Source organism: Mya arenaria, chromosome 9 (genome assembly GCF_026914265.1).
Source record: "Mya arenaria isolate MELC-2E11 chromosome 9, ASM2691426v1".
In the NCBI taxonomy this organism is placed as follows: Eukaryota; Metazoa; Mollusca; class Bivalvia; order Myida; family Myidae; genus Mya; species Mya arenaria.
Window position 1 is genome coordinate 8,447,430 of NC_069130.1, and position 19,796 is coordinate 8,467,225.

The following is a 19,796-nucleotide window of genomic DNA, read 5'->3' on the forward strand; positions in this document are numbered from 1 at the left end:
TACATATTTTTTAACGTTCCCGAACCCTACCCGGTATGGAAATGCAAATCCGGAGATATCCCCTGTACCAAAAGGGCTAGGAGGTTGGTTCTGGTCTTGAAATTTAGCACTTTCAATTTCCTAAGTTACGCCACCGTCGTTATCAAAGTTATCAAAAATCGTTGTGTTGCAATTTTTCAAATTTTATCGTGTTTTAAATCTTTTGTTGAAAACAGTTTGACTTGAATTGGCGATATAAAATTGCACTAGAAGTAAACATGTAAAAATTCTATTTAAGCCAATTTTGGCAGTGCATAGACCTTCTTTGGCTCAAGAAAAAATAGATAAGATTAACATCACATCTACACATACATGTAATTGTCAGGTTAATGAGGTTCTTTCAAAAATATTTTTTTTCTAAATCTGAATCCAATTATGCGCTTAAAGTATCTAAAACTGGCACATTAAATATATATATCATTTAAAATAATTCAAAAGGAATATAATATGATTCATTTGAAAAACCTTGAGGAAATCATTTCTGTCTAAAATTGTATAAATGTACGCGACCCTAACCGCGAACTCACAAAGCTACAAGAACGCTGCACTCAGAAAAACTTATTATGCTGACAAGGAAGTGTTTCAAACAAGCGAAAATATCAATTGTATGTCATTTACTGACAGTTAAACGAGTTTTTGTTGACACTTGAAGAATGAAGCTGGCGTGAATATGCCAAAACGCACATTTGTAAAAGGTGTGCACAAATTACTAGGTGTTGTGAATATCTTGAGCAAATTCAAGAAAAAAAATGAGTGATATGTTCAAACCACCAAGGCAACGCATTTAATAAAGACAACATGTAACGTTGGTTATTCGAACATGATGTAGCGCTCGATGCTATCATGCAGTAAAGCGCTACTACTATGCGAAACCTGACACTGTCATGCAATGCGATTCTTCTGAATGAGACCTTAGATGTATGGTACTCCACGAAGAACAACCAGTTGCGTTTGCAAAACCGTGCTTTAACGCAAACTGAGCAGAGAAAAGCATATATGGATAATTTCTCGCAGTCTTGTGTTCTTTTGAGATATGTCAAGAAAGAAGCCACATGTACGTAAAAGGAACTGTTCAGAGCACCAAAACGACTATAGACATATTACAGATAAATAAATATGAGATATGTTACAAGAAAAGCAACCAGAAGCACATATCAGATATACTTTCAAAATACTCCACAATGAGTGTACTGCTTACAAACTATGAAACTATGAAAAATACTGAAACGACAGATGCGTGCGATTTTCTCGCATTATCAAAAAAAAAAAAATACTGCGAATCCAAACTGAAACGCTTTGAGACCCGGCTTAAATAAATTTAATCATCCACAAACAAAACCTTTTAGAATTTTCGGAAAACGCTACTTCACCAATCAACACGTAACAGCCTCGAACAGCAAAATAATTAGTAGGAAGACGAACACTCTTCTTTCCGAAAAATCTTTTCAGCTGCTTTCTAGCATTCCAGAAATTATGCGATCGTTATGTTATGAAAAGTAAAAACAAACACTCATAGACATTTAACAAGTAGGTGGTTTTGCTTGCATTCAATCCAGTCTAAAGAAATATGCATGAGAATAAGGCATTGTATTTAATCGTCCGTATTCAAGATCGTCTCATGTACGGAAGGAAAATGGAAATGCCATAAACCGAAACTAACGTTATCTACCAAAGGCAGGGAACCATTCCGGAAGAGCCGGATACTGGTTAGAAAACGTAATAAGCATAATACACAACGCGACTCTTCGTGTTAGCTCAGCCAACCAAATGAACATAATGAACTTGGACACTACACAACTAAATCAGGCCGTGTATTGCAGAAGCCAGCTAGATACTTTGTCACTAACTGATGTATATAATTAGTATATCCATGTCCTTATAATATATACCGACTGGATGGTATAACCTTCGTGCCAAAATATCATGTGGTTACATAAAAGGAGGAGCTAGTGGGTCAAATAAGTGCGGACACCAAATACGTTAAAGCTCATTTAGGCGATCTATAGCAAATGGTGCGAGCTTTCTCGGCCTGCGACATCGCTGCGCTCACTCCATTTTTCTGTAGATCGCCAAAATGATCTCTAAAAAATACCGAGTGTCTATTATTTTCTTTAATATCAAATAAAGCGTTCTTCATAAAGATTCCAAATGTGTATCGTAATGCATTGATTATGTATATGATTATGAATATTGCTTCATATTATCAATGCATTGATAGGTTCATCTGTACTGAGAGAAATGGTGTATTGTGATCGCGTGATGATTTGAATGTTGTATTGACATTATGTATCCATTCACTGTAATATAACTTCCCAGTTATTATACTATCCATAGCCGCTGTACAATGAACATGCATTTATACTACTTGAGCTATTTTTAAACTCATAAAATACATTCATGTGTATCGATCGAAATAACTCTACCATTCAGTTTTGAATTGAATTATGTAGTTGTGCGGCCATTTTATTTAGGATAAAGTGAATGAAACAGGGACATTATCTGGTTCGTTATTTTTTTAATACCTATAAAAACGTTCTATTTTGTGTTTTATTTTACACTTGTATCCTTATGTTTTAAATGTTCGAATGAAATTAAACTATTCCCTGAGAAACTTTGCTCCCAACTTTCGATTTACATTTAGATATACTGGCATTCGCTACGGCCTAATATTGTACATGAATTGAGATTAAGTTAAGGACGATTGTTGAAACGTTTACGATCCTTAAACAATACTAAAAAATAATTTGGAGGAATTATAAAACACATGTTAACTTTCAAAATGTTCACCTTTTGATGTGATAAACAGACCATTAAAAGAATATATTAATATGAAGCAAAATGATGATTGCAGAACATGCTTTTTCCACATAAAACACTCTTAATCATGCTTTGAATGTGAGTGTTTACTTGTAAAGTAGTTTTATTTTCGTGTCTAAAAAGGGTTTAAACTACAGATGTTGTGTGTGTATATATATATATATATATATATATATATATATATATAAAGAACTAGTCGTTACAAAGGTAAATCTTCATTTAAAGTTCAAGCACATTTTTTTCTGAATTATTTGAAAATATAATAGGAAGTTAATCATTTTGCCGTAAAGCGTATCGCTAATAGAAGTTGGATGATTTAAGGCTTAAATTTACGAATTTGTTATCAGATAAGTATCTTGCCGTAACTGTTTAGAGTTTATAATATTAATGAAAAAAACTGAATTTGAAAATGTTTTGGAAGAATTGTCAGCATTGTGAAATGTTTGAAAGAGTTTCTTTATCAATGTCATACGAAAAACTGCGACATGTTTATGTGCACCATATCGACATACCTTAAATACCGCTTACCGAAATTCATTCTTATAGTCGTAGGTTGGGAATACGTGATACTGTAGTAGTTTTACATAGGTGGCAGTAACAGCCACAAATTGGTTTTCCCTAAAAAAAATGTTGTTTATAAAATCATTTTGATGTTTTCATCAGAATAAAATGTCTGTACAATAGCAATACATGTAAACGTTAAAGAATATCTTTTGCACAGGATATTCTTAGATATTTTCATTTTTTTTCTATTTTGCACAAAACCAGTAACAATACTAACAAACCACTGGCCGATTACTGGACGAATCGTTTTTATTTTTCCATACGCATCAATTTACGCTCTGTCCGAGTCGAGTGGGTGTGTGGATGTAAGACTTAAAAATTAACTCTATTTTTCGAAAAACGTTAAATATTTTCAAACACGGTTTTGGCAAAACTTCTTGTGCTACTCAGCGTTTCAAAGGAAATGCATTTATGTGCCCATTGAACAGTTTATGTGTTGGGCAAACTGGTAAAACAGAAGGCCTTTCCTTTATATGAAAATATAATTATATCAAACACTATTTATTCACCATTCTGAATGACACTGCCACCTGGTTTAACATTCAGTTAATCTAAATTTCTTTTGTCAAGATACTACGCGTATCGATTACTTCAGGTATAGTTTTATAACCCATGCCTTTTAAATACGATCGATGTGGTTGTGCGGCCATTATATTTCAACAAAGTCTTTGAAAAAGGGACATAATCTGGTTCGTTATATATCTATATATTCAAAAATGCCATTATTTGTAATCACACTTGTATTCTAACAAAAATTTAAAAGACAACGTTTAATCCGAACTTTCGATTTTCATTTGTTGTAATGTAATTTGAAAAGGGCCATTATTTATATGAATTGAATTTATATGACTTGAAGAACTTTTTTAATTTAATGTTAAGAGAGAGAGAGAGAGAGAGAGAGAGAGAGAGAGAGAGAGAGAGGGGGGGGATGTTGAAACTTTGATGTTCATGGAAACAGTATTGAAAATGATTTTGGGAGATGTTTTAAAAGGTTAATTTTCACGATTTTCATGTTTTGGGATTCAATTCAAGTGTTTTCCCTAGAATATATAAATATAGAGCAAAGTACTTATGAAAATATATTTTGTCATATAAGGCATCCTAAATAATGCTTGGAAGTTGACTTTTTATATGTAAAGCTGTTTTATTTTGTTGTCTAAAATGGTTAAATAGGAAATTTTGACAAAAAAAGATTTCTCTCGGAACATTTTATGTACTTTAGCATGTTTGGATAACGAAAACATGTTAACGTATTAATGCTTGATTGCAATACAAATTGGGACCAATTCATTGCCGAAGGCGAACCCGATAAATTCCGTAGCCGAGCTAGATAAACTTCCTCCATGCTAGGCACTAGTCTAGTATTCTATTTACCGTGTTACTTTGTTTATCAAAACACGATAAATTTAAAAAAGGGGGACAACTGTGTTTTTTTCCTGTTGACATTGGCACACTAGGTCCTTATGTTTAAATGTGCCCAAAATAGTTCTTAAAACTGTTCAATTGTATTGAATACGTTTACAATTAAATATATTGCAGTTTAATACGTCAATATAAATTCAAAACATATACTATTTCAAAGTGTATAAAACTTGATCAGTCACCAAACATTATCAAATGATTTAACAAATATTCCGCAAGTCGCACAGGTCATGTTTTAATATCATGAGTGTTTACAAACAAACGTCACATGTTTATTGGATTTAGTTCATGTATAAATTAAAGAATAACTTGTTGGACTTCTATAGCTGCACCGGCAAAATGATAATTTATTTCTGTTGCAAGTGAGATATTGTCACTCACCACAGAAATAGAATTAACTCTAGTTCAATGATACAATCTTTTTCAGCAATTGCGGGTGGGGTAAGTGCACATGTAGATTACCAGACCGATTATCTTTGCCAGTGGCATTATCATGCAGCGTAATTAAATTTTATGGGCGAGTGGTTGTTGAGATCGGTTGTTGGCGGACAATTTGTAAGATACTGAAGCCTATTAATTTCTGTTTTTCCTCTAACATTTCAGATTAGAAACGAAGTAGCTTTCGCGGTTTAATGACCAACTGACTGTAGACAAACATAACGCGGTCTACTATCTTATAAACTAAAATATAATAGTGTCTTAATTTGCAATGCCGAAAAGTTTATATGTATTTGAGGTCATTAGTGTTGAAAGTTCATGAAAACATAATTAAGATTGGAGGAATTATAAAAAATGCTAGATCAACTTATTCGAAAATACATAAATAAGGAACAAAATTATTATTGCAAAACATGCGTTTACACTTTAAACATCCTAAATCATACTTGGTGAAATTATACAGTGAAAAGTAGTTTTAAGTTGCTGTTCATAAGAGCTCTGTGTTCTTCAACAAAACAGCCTTTCCAAAACATTTGGGAGGTTAAAAGATAGAATGTTCGACGCATTTTTTTTTCATTGATTTGTCAAATGTGAAGACAAAAATAATTAATATGCATTCTTTAAATTTTAGGTCTACAATTAAGGTTGATGGAGGTTTCTGAGCGGAAAGTCGACCCAGAATTAACTGACGGTTCGGCTGAATTGACGCCCCTCTGTGAGCCTTGCCGGGCCGACGGGAAGGAACTAGAGGCCCATGGATTCTGCAACAATTGCAATGAGTACATGTGTCCGTCTTGCATCAAAGTTCATGGGAAACTGACGGCCACGAAACATCACAATGTTCTTGGCAAGCAGAAAATGCCCACTTATTATACGGCACGTAAAAAGGCTCCAGACGTCTCGTGCTTGGAGCTTTGCAAAGACCATCCACCGGAAGCAATCAAGTTTTTCTGCCCAACACATGCGCAGTTATGTTGCGGGGATTGCATTGTCCTAGACCACAGGGCTTGCAAGATCGATTATATACCGAGAGTCGCGCCTTCTTTTACGGCAAGCAATGAGTTCAAAGCCATCGTCGAAAAGGTGGAAACGCTTGAGGTCGCTTGTACAAATAGTGAGAGAAATCTTGAAGCGCATGAACAGTCTGTGCTGAAATTAAATATGATCGAGATAAAGAAAATACAAGCTTTTAGGGTGGAAATCAACGAATATCTTGACAAACAAGAAAAGGCTCTTATCAAATTCATGGACGATGCGAAAAACAAAGACACAGACTGTATACGGGGATGGCGCGAAGATATAAACGCTGCGAAATTAACTCTAGCTGAGACGAAATCTAGGCTCAAAGATCAAAACAATACTGCTTCCAACATCTATATAGCAGCCAAACATGCAGATAATCTGTTAAACGACATTCAAACAATGATTATGAAAGCTAAGACGGAAAACCTATTGACGGGTTACAAGTTTTGTCGAGATAAGAAGACTGAAGAGCTGCTGTCCTGGAACGACGCGCTAGGGAGAGTTGATGAGAGTAAGGTTAGGTAAGAGCAGAAAACAATGGAAATACCTCTTAGATTGACATTGTAATTACACATACGTATATTGACATATTCACAGTTAACACTCGACATGTCGATGTCGCTGGGACCTCGCGAGTTTCGACTGTATGTCCTGTCTGATAAGTTATTGTACGTTTTTTTTATTATATAGTAAAAATCTTTTATGTTGCATGAATTCTTATCTTGCTGTTCGAAATACTTATAGAAACGAGACGTTTTTTTTAAAAAAAACAACAACTGATTTAACACCTTTCGATCAACCATCTGTTCTCATTGTCGGTAGGGGAATCACTTTTTCCAATGATTATTACTTTTGAGCTTTCAAGATTATTTAACCCATTCAACATTAGCCTTTATCACATGCTGTAAAACCAACTAATATCTACATGTTTGATTTCATTCAAATGTCATCGAAATGGGCTACAATGTGTCATACAAAGTGTCGAAACATCTCAAAAGCAAAGGTTTCGGTTAAATGCATAGGATTAAAAAGAATGATCGAAAGTGAATATTTTTATTTAACGAAGTGAATATGAACAATTACAAATCTCTTCGAAACGTATAAACCAATTCTCTTTAACATCAAATTGTATGATACAAAACATTGGCATGTCGTTTGGTAGTGGGGCGGGCTTCAAACATGTGGTTTCCACTCAGTTAGAATTGATCAGTGATGAAACTACGTGTTTAGGTAGCTTATGATAAAACGTAGTTAAGGATTACCTATTTAGTCAGTTGTATTATGATCAATGTGGCTGTTACTTATATCAAAATTGAACAATGATTTATACATGATAACTTTGAAAGTATTCATTAATTATTATGAAACTTGGTATGTAGGTAGCTTATGTGAAGAAGTAGCTTAAGAGTTCTTCAGGGACTAGTGGGGCCAATCAAAGGTCGTTGTTACTAAAATAGAAAAACAATTTTCGCTAGATATAACTTAACTGATCCAATACAATGAAACATAGCGTGTAGGTATCCTATGGGGAAGACGTAGCTGGGATTTGTTTGTGGATAGTAGAGTCAATACCAGTGTTACGTAAAAAGATGGTTTCTATTTAATAACATGACATTAATTGATTTAAAGTTCAGTTAGTTATTGGGCAGGTAATCTATGTGAAGGCGTAGATTGTGATCATTTTTGGGGAATGGCAAGACATTTCACCCCAGACATGATAAAATTGCTTAAATAACACAATCTTTATGTTTCCCGCGCTGTTTCTCAGGTTCACGGTCAATGTCATTTTTATTAATAATAATAAAAATGACATCTGCTTAATACGGGCTTGAAATCCAGCGTAGCTGGACGAAAGTCCTTCAACGGCAATCACCTGATATGGACTACTTCCTTTCTTTGCCGGAGTGATAGCAATAAAAATTGAGGGCCACTGAAACGTGAAAATGGGAACCAGTAAAGATTGTCATTCAATGCTCATTTTAAGCGTGTGCAGGCCGGCGAGCAAATTGTACATGTTTTGGGCGGGGTTCGACCTCCGTTAACCAATGAAAATCAATACGGAAACACCCGAGATACATATACTTTTTAGATCGGCACTTCCATATGGATATTAGTTAAAAATAGTACTGCATTTGATAGGAAAATGTGTTTCAAAACTGTGCAATACAGTATTTAGCAAACGGCTTTTTGTCATTTAAGCAGTTATAACACCCGGCAAATTAACTAAGTATCTCTGAAACTAAATATCTGGAATGAAATTTGAATATATTTATCCCCATTTCACGCAACAATGAACTTGTTGAAGATTTTAAGTGAACATTGGACGCCATTTTGTTTATAAGGAAATGGGACCAATACCAAATCCTACTCCCAGTTTGGAAGCAGAGCAAATGAGTGTAATTAAATTCTGTAAAGGTGAGTTAACTTAGATGTATGGTTTTTATTTGTTATTGAATTACATAATTTCAAAACTTTTCACTCGAAACTTTATGTTTCATCCGTCTTCGCGTTCCAACCGAGGTACTTGTTTTCCCGGATTTACGGAGACTTCTTACCAGTAACCACTACAATATCATTCCAGGAGCATTCGGCTGGAAAGAATTACCAAGAATAGTAAGATATGGCAGTGGTACGATATTGAATTGGTACAAAGTCTCCAAGAGTCGAGAAACATCGGTTTTCTAACCCGCAATATATTAGCCACGGTTATTAGTTATATATCTTGTTATACATATGCTTTAGGTCTGACGTAAAAACAATTAATTATATGGTTATTGCATCAAAGTAAGTGCAAAACTGATTGCCTGATCGTTTAGCTATGAGTTTGACATAACCGCGGGCCTGGTCCCTCGTTAGGGGGGGGGGGGGGGGCGCTTGCCGGCATAATACAGAGCGAAATAAACAAATCCGGTTCGTTCTGGCTCCGTAAGCTGTTTTTCTGGTCCTTTATTGTGGCTTACCCCGGGTCCTTAATATGGCTCAATATTCCTTGGCGCACACTGGACATGGCCAGTTTCGGACGTTGAGTAAAATAAAAACACTCATATACTGTGCAATGGGTTATTGTGTATGTAATAATGCATTCACTGGAAACAACCACGTAGTTGCAGTTAATCACGACATAAGATAATTAGTTAAACACAATTCATAAATGAAACTATACAATTATACAGCAGATAACTATAAATCATCAATATCATTTTTTCTTATTGAAAAGGTTTTATCAACATCTGGACTTTAAAAATATCAGGCTCGATTTAAATTGACATGTAATTTATAATACTTCCTAAATTAAAGTAGGATCGATTTTATAGTAGTCCCAATGTTCAAATTATATTGACATCATCACGTTTATCAATTATTATTCATACGTTCATCAATAGTTTTCATTAAAATATGTAAACAGCTACATTATTTTGCTCTACTTTTTTATTATCATCCATTGTAAATTGTATTCAACATGGAATGAATGCCTTGTCGACTTTTTAAGGGGTATTAACGGATTATTAACTTTAATTTCCCCATGGAGCGCCTCTATTTAACAGGGAAGTAATACTGGTAATCAAGCATTTACATCGCTGGAGTAGTCTGGCTTTAACAACGCGTCTAAAACCATACCAGGGCAACATGAAATTTTGAATTTGGTCTCAATATTATTTGAAAGCAATTGACGGGCAAAATGAAAATAACATTTTAACAGGCTTTTAAAAAAATACATGCTTTGTGCTGAATTCGATGAAACTGAGAAGATAAAACAAACACGAATAAAAAGCGATTGACAGCAACTCATTTTCGCCGGCTACTGCTCTCCAACCAGTTAATATTGGCATTTCAACGTTTTATCCACAGACTTCTCATTTGATCACCAAGTAGTTGAAATAATTGATGCCGATGGCGGCTGCCATTTTTAATATTCTGGACGATCTGCATTATGACCCATAACACACAAAATCAAACAAGTACTTAAGCTTTACTTTCTAAATATGAGAGTCACAATGCTGTACATATTTAAAGTTTAAATGAATCAGATAATGAACTATGAAATAAATAAAAAATAATATGGCTAGTTGTGAAGTGGTATATAGACTGAGGTATTTAATTGTTTATGTCTGATTTTTTTGTAAATACATGTGTCTCACTGATTTTATCAAAACAACTTACTAATAGACTTTTGTATTGTATATAAGGGCTTTAGTAATTTAAATATTTGGTAAGTATTTTATGGTTGTTGCACTGAATTAAAGCACTCTCCCTAACCCATCTACCAACACCCAAAATATTTAGTATATTCAATGAGTTGTGCACCAGTCAATTGAAACCACGGCCCCCAGTTCCAGGGGTATACCGAGGATAGCAGGGGAAATGGGCCGTGTGTTTACCTTTCAGGTGGCCTCGCAGTGCCGAGTAAATGCGCTGGTTTTGTTTTTGCTCTGAAAGTAGTGGGGAAATGGCCTAACCTAGGTATCTGTGGGTGCGGGGGTATACGACGAGCATTTTACTAGCTGTTTGTCCCGCAGGGTTGAGATTTTCCACGGGATTGGCAGGGCTGAAAGTCAAAGTCCCCACTATTCCTTGGGCGTGGTTACAATTGACTGGTGAATTAGACTCATTTTCCTTTCCCACCACCATTTTGCTATCGCTGCGTTTAACAGGGTTTGGATTTTAGGCCCTCAGAGAATGATGAGTCAAATTTAGAAATGAAAAGGTGCGTTCTTTAAAGGGGTTTATTTTGCGGGCACATACACTTCTTTGCTTAAGTTGACCATTGTTTGAGGTAAAAAAATCAATTGACTGTTGTTGTACACTAAATAGCTGTTTAGGTTTTCAGATCCACTTCCGATCTTTAAAACATTATGTTTGCATATAGTTAGCTTACCATAATCAATGCAGCCTTTTTGCCAATGCATATCGGTAAGTGACTTGCTTGTGTTTGATTATATCGTGACTGAATTATGGCATTTTTTTATATACAGTCGAACCTCGTTGGCTCAAAGGGACAGCCGAAAAGAAATCGGTCCTTTACATCCTGTTCCAGCAAACTAGAGATTCGAGTCAATCGAGTTAGTGCCAAGGGGGTTCGAGTGTAGTAAAAAATAAGATGAATACATTATACCCAAAACCAGCTATGGCACTATTTCAAGATTCTCGCAAAAAAAAATGCGTTCAAATGCACATGGTTATGTTTTAAACATAATAAGTCGAAGAGTTGAGCACCATTCATGGTCCGAAATACAAAAAACACATTTTCCCAAAAGCATGTTCCAAATAAACCAACAATTTGCAGGTTTAGATAAATTTTCAAAGTTGTAAAAATTTTAAACGGTGTGAAAAACAGTTTTTCACTGATAATGTTTGACCGCGTATACTTGATAAGGGGATTTGAGAAGATAATTATGAAATGTTTAACATATTCACAAATAGTATACGACAGCTTTTAAAAAGATATGAGGGATTTCTACAACTCAATACATTATCGGTGCCAAAGTAAACTTACAAATTCAATTTAAAAAAAAACAAAAACATTTCATAACAGAAACTATTTTGTGTGTTCTTTTCTACATTATAAACTATTTCTATAAGCATTTAAACAAAACTTCACTTATGATGAAGATTGATGAATTATTAAGTGTACATTTGTTTTCAGCACTGGTCAAGAAAAATATCTATTTTAACAATCATGGCAACAAAATATAACAAAATTCCTATTTTAAAGAAATACTACCACTCACTCGCCTCACCACTCTTATTCATATTCATAATTCATTCAGTGATTTAAATTGAGTAACATAAAATATCTCAAGGCAATATATTTTTGGATAAAAAGTGTGGCGGTTACATTAAGAATATTGATTTTTCCCTCAATACGCCTAAATACATTTAAATATTCTGTTTAAACACAAATGTATTATTTATTTGTATAACCACCTGGTTGCTGAAGCTCTCGATGACCTTTAGGACCCAAATGCTGCTCAATTCTTGTTTGGAATTTCATAACGCCTCCAGAGAATAGAAAATGTCTATAAGTAAGAAGAAACTGTAAGTAAGTGTAGTTCTGACTCCTCCTAAATGCTTCTTCGTAGTCAATTAGTTGGGTTTTACCTTTGAGTTGTTAAATACTAATGGTAAAATATCAAAACATAATATATTTAACCAGTTTTGTCTTGATCTTCAAAATCTTTGATTGCATGAAATCTGCACTATATCAAATTTATGACTGCATATGATTTTAACTGGCATTTTGCATACCTTCACAGTATTAGATTATAGTATTATTCTGTAAAAAACATTGCTTTTATGTTATTTGCCGATTCCGATGTGCCAGCAGCCTGAAGTGGTCAAACAATCTGAAACCTGAAGTCGATGAAGCACTGCATCCCATATTTCAAGAGAATGAAGATGTTAGTCACCCCTTCCGAAGATGTTTGTGTGTAAATTATTCAAACGTGTGATACTGACAGCAAATGTGTAATAATTAAGCAACATATAGACATTTGCAAAATGCTGTTTTTTCACATTTCTGGCAAATTTAGCATTTTAAACCAGATTCTTTCAGAATATTGAAGTTTTTGATGTTTCTTTCGCTTTTGTACACCGTTTGTTGCGGAAGCAATCAGTTCGGCATATAGTAATAATAGTGTTTTGACTGTCAATAAATCCAAGATCAATAACTGAATAGTTTGAACTGATATGTTCTGTAAAATACATGTTTGTACATGACGTGACTACAAAAGCACAAAATTGATAATTGATGCATTTCAGTAAATAAAGCTTAGATGGATTCAATGCATTAGAAAATATTTTTGTTCAAACGTTTGCGGCTTTTCACTTGGCATAATGGTTTAATTCTGCTTGTTTTAAAAATATCACATGTTCTTGTAATTTTCCAATCACTACGTATTGAATAGACTCTTGTCAAACTCAAAAAGGTGTTAGGGTTGAAAATGAACTGAAGATTGTTTTAAACTCTATTTTGTCAAAATTGATACTTAAATATGCTGAAGAACCACAGTTATTGATCAAGATACAGCTGTCAGTACGGAAAACGAGTGTTTGTGGTTTTGAGACATTTAAAATGGTAAAACATGTAGTTTGACACTGTATTGCAAACATTTATTCAGATTAATCTATATTGAGTAATTGTAAAGATAATTGTGGCCTCATTTTTTGCTATACATCATGTAAACATACTTGCATAATTAGCCTCATTTGAGCATTTTGTGTAAATAATTTTATCTGATCATTTTAATCGTTTCAATTGTTTTTATATTTGAAAGGTTTTCATAAGAAACTGGCGCTTGCTCTATTTGCTAGTACACTCAACAAATACAAAATAGTGCTTAATAAGCTCAGCTGCCAGTTGTGATATTTGCCTGGTTTCTTAATTGATAGGAAATCAGTTTCATACTTAAATGACCAAGAATGTTAAAGGGTTTAAAATGCGTACAAACTAAAACAGTCTCAGATAATGTTGGATAAAACCCCAAAGTCCACACAGTGCTTTATTAAACAGAAATGTATGGGAATGTCCAACAATATCACTGACTTGTTCATTTATTTGTATATGCTATATAGGCGCTTAATTTAGAGTATACTTTCAGTTCTGTTGAATGTTGATTGTAAATGCAATATATCATTTATTTTAAAATCATGTGGGTTAAAATATTTTTTTAGGGTTAGGAGAAGTCATTTGTATTTACATTCGCATTGATAAGTTTAGACGTTTAAAACATACTCGGCCTTTAAGAAATGATATGGAAATTTGGTTTTGACTTTTTTCGTGCTAAATTCAGAATATACTTTCAGTTGCGTTGCCCATTTGATATTGCGATAACTCCAAAAAGAAAATCATACTTGGGGTTAAAAGAACTCAAAAAGGTTAAGAGAGGTCATATAGATATATATACACATTATAATGTTTACATTACAAATTACAAAAACATATTGGGTGCTTAAAAGTCTTGAACATTTTAACATGAACTTATTCATATTTTTTTTGTTTCCCACCAGATGTAAAACATTAAACCTTTTTAATAAAAGGCAATACAAAATTTTAGTATATACCTGATTTAATCAAGGCTCTTGAAATATTAATTAATTCAAATTTAGTTAATTTTGATTATTATGATCTTTGTCAAATACATTTTTCATTTCAAACACTCAAAAGTATTTTTAAAGTTTATAGAAATCTTTCGTTAGATTAATCTGAAATGAAAGCATTATTTGTATATGCCCTTAAAATATAAACAACACATTTTTTCATATTAACATTGTGCAATTTTTGTAACAAACAAAGAAGGATATATTCTGTATTCTCACTGAGATTTTTTGCCGATGTTGTCTCAGAGTTGCTTGGCTACAAATAGTTCATTTACAGACAACAATTTCTTCAATGTTAAGGGATAGGGAGTTTATTATTAATAGTAATTCAGTAAATGTGTGACCTTGATTTACCATCGTATTTTAATGGATCGCCCATTGAATTATAGTAAATATACAATTACTCCCGATTGTAATATATTTCTATGCAATCATCATTGTTATGTGATATTGTTTATTTTATTTCTGTTTGTTACATATTCGTCAAATGCATTTGTATACTTTATCTCAAATGCTTAGTTGCTTTTTTTAAGTTTAAATGAGAAGGACAACCCCAAACGTTGATATATAGTATAATGCATTATATATAATGTAAACAATCTAATTTAAGATGTTTGCGTATATATTAAATAAATTGCATACAGCAGCAGAACTGCTTGTTTTTTAAAATGGGATGAAAGACTTTCATCTTTCCATGTTCCATTAACAACTATGCAAAACGTTTCTCTTTCACTCCTAGTATGTTTCCCTTAGTTTTTAAGTAAACTTTAACTTGAACGTGTCCGACAATAACACTTCAAGCCCGTATAGGCAGCGCCTCAGTTTATGTAAACTTAATAACCAGTGGTAAAAAGATGTTGTGTCTTATGTAATGACTTACCTTTTGATTGTTTTTGTTAGGTCAATAGGGTCAATGATGCTTGCTGTTACTAAAAATATGAAAATATTATCCGCTTAATACCTTTAAACACATAACTTTTATTAAATTATCTTGTTGTTGTTTTCACTTAAACAATGTAATATACATTACATACTACTCTCATTGTTTTTGCTAATAAAGCACATTTACTTGGTATAGAATGGGACGTTTCGGGAGAGGGCCGTAACTGATGTTGGCAAAACTCGTGGCCCAATCCCTTTGTATGCTTGATTTTATAATGTCGGTTTAAATATTGCGTTAAAATTTGCATTGATATTCTAATTGTCTAATGTGTTCTCATGCAATAAAATATTATTTAATCAAACACATAACTTAAGTGAAGCCAATTTTCGATTGCTTATAAGTTCAGTAGGGTCAGGGTCAAAGTTGCTGTTACTTAAAATATAATTTTGCCTAAAATACTAAGGTTGCAATAAGTTGTAACAATGAACTTAAAGCATCTTATTTTATATGTGGCTATGTACTTGGGAATAAAATTTGGGGTCATTTTGATCAAAAACATTAATATTGAAGTAGACAAAAGTTTTACTCAATAACTTCAGTTAAGAATTTTCACGTGTAAATACAACTTGGCACAAAGGAAACTCATGTGCAAACATACACTGGCATTATATTGAAATGAATAAAATTTAAACCTTGAATGTAGCAATTTCATCTCATGTGTACCTTTGTTGCATTTTGGATGACAAAGCCAAGGTTAAAGATACTCCAGTGGAAATGGAAGTTGTCTGCTCACCAATAACTCACAAATGACATGTTATATATGATTCGCGTCAGGAGAAAACCTGCTTTAATGACATTTTTTACGAATTTTTTTTTTTTTACATATTTGGAACAAGTAATTATTTATGAGCTTAACCATATGAGTTTTATTTGTATGCGCCTATGTATTCTTACTCAAAAACGGATTCAAATGAGCCAACCGTATAGCATTTTTCTGAACGTTCTCTGTTCTACAACGTCACGTTTACGGCGTTAGATGTTCGGGTTCTTTTCTTTTCATCAGGTAGAAAAAACAAATTAAAATGTTGATCTATCATTCCATTACTATCGTAAAAGAATTGCACATTCAGTTGAAGTTCGATACATGTCAGTCAGACGTCACTTGGGTTGCTAGGCAACTGTAATTGTTCTTTCTTACTAAAGTGTAGTATTCCAACGGCATGCGCAGTTTTTAAAGTGTTTAATTTTAAAATAAATCAAACAAGATTCACAAGCAGTATTCTTTAATTTACAACAAAAGATTGAGATCACGGGTGACAGTCAATATAATATATTACATTTGACACCAAAGTACAAGCATACATCTTAACATGAACGTTATATAATAATCATGTATGTGGTGCACCTACATTTATTTCGAAGTTAATTTTCTATCAATATTTTTCATGTAATGCGTGTCTTCAAAAGCATTGTTTAACGACTATGGATCCTTCGACAACACATGTATATATGGAATAGTGTAAAAAACAAGAATATTTTTTAATCATAAAACAGATGGAGTAACTTAATTGATAAATATTCAAATGTCTCTTATAATCTGACCACTGCATATTACATGAAAGTCTTTTAAGATGCAACCCCCGCGCAAAACTCTTCCCGCTTCTCTTCGGACACGTGTTTGCTGACATTCCGACGGAGATATTCCTTCCTGTTCAAGCTTAGACCAGCCGCTTGAACTGGTTCCGGCCTGGTGTCCACTAAAAACCTGAAGGAGCGGTCCTTAAGGAGGTTGATATGTGTTTCTTCGCCACCCCTTTTTTCCATTACAATCACGATGCCCGGCAGACTGGCTGTGAAGCTGAAATGTTGGTTTTTCCTAAAAAAGAATTAACTTAACAATAATTGAATAATTTGGTCTGTTATTAGGTAAAACGGGTCTCCATCGAAAATGCAATTCCTGTTATATAATATGGATCTACGGAGAAAAATATTTTAATATATAAAAAATAAATGTACAATACAGTAAACCTAAACTCAATATTAACGTAACACACAAATATTTACCGTATTCCTACAAATGACTTGAAATGCCTGGATAGGAACGAGTTCCAATCTCTCCAGATCCACTGCGGGTAGCGCACCGATACGTTGGTCACAGACGACCGGTCAACCACTCCTGCCAGCTCGTCAAGCGTCTCTGTATCATGACGTCTGTATGCCTTCTTCAGAGTCGCAACGCCACTGTCCACATGGCACCTGGCTTGGCCTGCAAAATATTTAATTTATCTCCTGACTTTTAAACTAAAGGAAAGGGAGAACTTAACTCGAAATTTCGTATGTTGTTAAGGTTTTGATATGAAATAACGTACCTGGTATTTGCATCAAGAATTCGATCCTTGTCTGCTGCCCGGTTATAGCACGCCATAGGAAGTAGCCAATGACGTACATATTTTTATTTTGCTCTGCAACAAGAAAACGTTATGACATGATTTTCATGAAAAAATATTTCTTTATCACGAATGAAATACGATACATAATTATATATATATTTTTATGTTTATATGTACATAACATAACATGAAGTTATTTTACCAAATAACAAAATTCATTCGAAATTAGCAATGAAAAGTATTACCCGGACAATTGTCGGCATGAATAGTGAACGTTTCGCCCGGGACACAGTGAGACTCGAGCGTATACTCGATTATGGATAGTACGGCGTTGGGTCCATGTGTTTCCTTCCCGTCTTTTCCTATGGCTTCAGCTTCATCAATTAAGAAATTGAGCTGTTTCCCCGCGCTGATTCTGAATCCGAAGATTTGTACTTTTCGCAGGGAAAGGAAGAATATTGGGCTCATCTGATGACTGTAGTAGGGGAGACTGACGCACTGACTGAAGTTGAACGTGTAATGGTGGAAAGTGTCTGGTTCCATCTGAGCTCTCGCTACACAAACATTATATACCTCCCTTTCCTATAATCTAAAAACATGAATGCAAGGTTAATTGATTGCGCAGCAAATGTATACGTTATGATATTTTGTAATTCTGTAAACATTGCTGTACGGCATATAGCCTGCATATTTCAACATGACAACTATGTCTATTAAACAATTTACGTGAATAAAAAAACCACTACTTTATATATAAAAAATACCGTGTAGAATGGTTTTCTTACTTGAATATCTTTTAAACGAGTCATATCGTATGATAGCTGTCAGTCAAACACTTATTGTACAAATGTTAGTGTGTACCTGTTGGGCCTCAATGATATGGGCGCACATGGCTCCTGTTGCCTCCATCTTCTCTTTCTCAGTGACGGCGTTGGCGATCTGCTGTCTCATTTTCTCGCATGTTGCGCACACGTCATCTCTTGGCTATTTTAATATGGGGGACGCATGATGATCAGATTGTTTTAAATGCAGACAGTTTCACTTGCATACTGCAATAGTCTTTATGGAGAAGCAGCTTAGTGGCATCGGATGGCAAAAACACTGTAGGCAGGTTGTCACGGCCGCGTAGTGCTGCTGGATACGGGATACCCTTTTCTTCAGCCTGATTCAATATGAATTGCACGACGCGCTGGACATCATCGAAATTAAGTGCGTGCTTCGGACGCCGCCCTGTATTTCCATGCACTCGTGGTCCAGTGCTCGTGTCGTTCATGTGCTGGATAATATTATTTAGCGTTGTCCGCTTCACATCATATAGTAACTGGAATGTTTGCCTTCACACAGCACTGCCATTAACGTGGAACTTTGTTCTGGCACGCACCCGCTTTTTGCCTCGTTTCGTTTTTACAGAATCATACTTCTCGGCACTAAGAACGCCCATAAGAAATAGTTCCTTTTCTTCTTTCGATTTCTCCTTACTTTCGAGAACAATGTTATAAGCCTCATCAAGTGTAAAATTAGACTGACATTGTTTTTTGCATCCGCAGTCTTCCATGAAGCGTTTTGTGTTTAAATAGTCTTGGCAATCTGAATCATATGTAGACTCGTCGCTGCTTTCACCACTCTCTGAATTTAGTGATAAAACCATTTCACGCATTCTTGTTTGTACAAGTGGCCCTGCCTCTGCGTTATCCGGCGGCTCACATAGATCTTGATCATCTTCTTCTAACTCCTGAGATCCATGTGGTGTTCTCCCAAAGTGCTCCGATAGGATACTTTCAAGCTCCTGGAAAATATTAGTTTTAAACTCGTTCAATTGAGGTTTAATGCTATGAAATTATCATTGAACAAATTTGAATGCACAATTTATAAACTTCTAATATATACATATTGTATAATAACTACGGAATGTCACTTAAAACTTATTAATCGGTTTTATCTTCTTGCAGATGTTAAATCAATAGGCTTTTAATTGCCTTAAATCTAAAAAAAAACACGCATAATTAATATTTGTTATTTGTTTAACCTGTCCGGAATTTCACCAAAAATATAAAGATATATTCGGAAAGAGAAAAGATTTACCTCTAATTCCTCCTCCATTTTGTCTCGGTTCTTCTTTCTTC

General features: G+C 34.2%; 1 protein-coding gene across 1 annotated transcript in view; it reads left to right on the top strand.

Annotated features, from left to right (window-relative positions):
- The first annotated feature begins 2,451 nt into the window (after positions 1-2,451).
- LOC128246936 (uncharacterized) overlaps positions 2,452-19,796 on the top strand; it is a 44,214-nt gene continuing 26,869 nt past the window's right edge. Inside the window, exons 1-2 of the mRNA XM_052965497.1 lie at positions 2,452-2,541; positions 5,912-6,819. Of these exons, the coding sequence (XP_052821457.1) occupies positions 5,929-6,819 (891 nt within the window). The 5' untranslated portion in view covers positions 2,452-2,541; positions 5,912-5,928. The remainder of the gene's footprint in view (positions 2,542-5,911; positions 6,820-19,796) is intronic.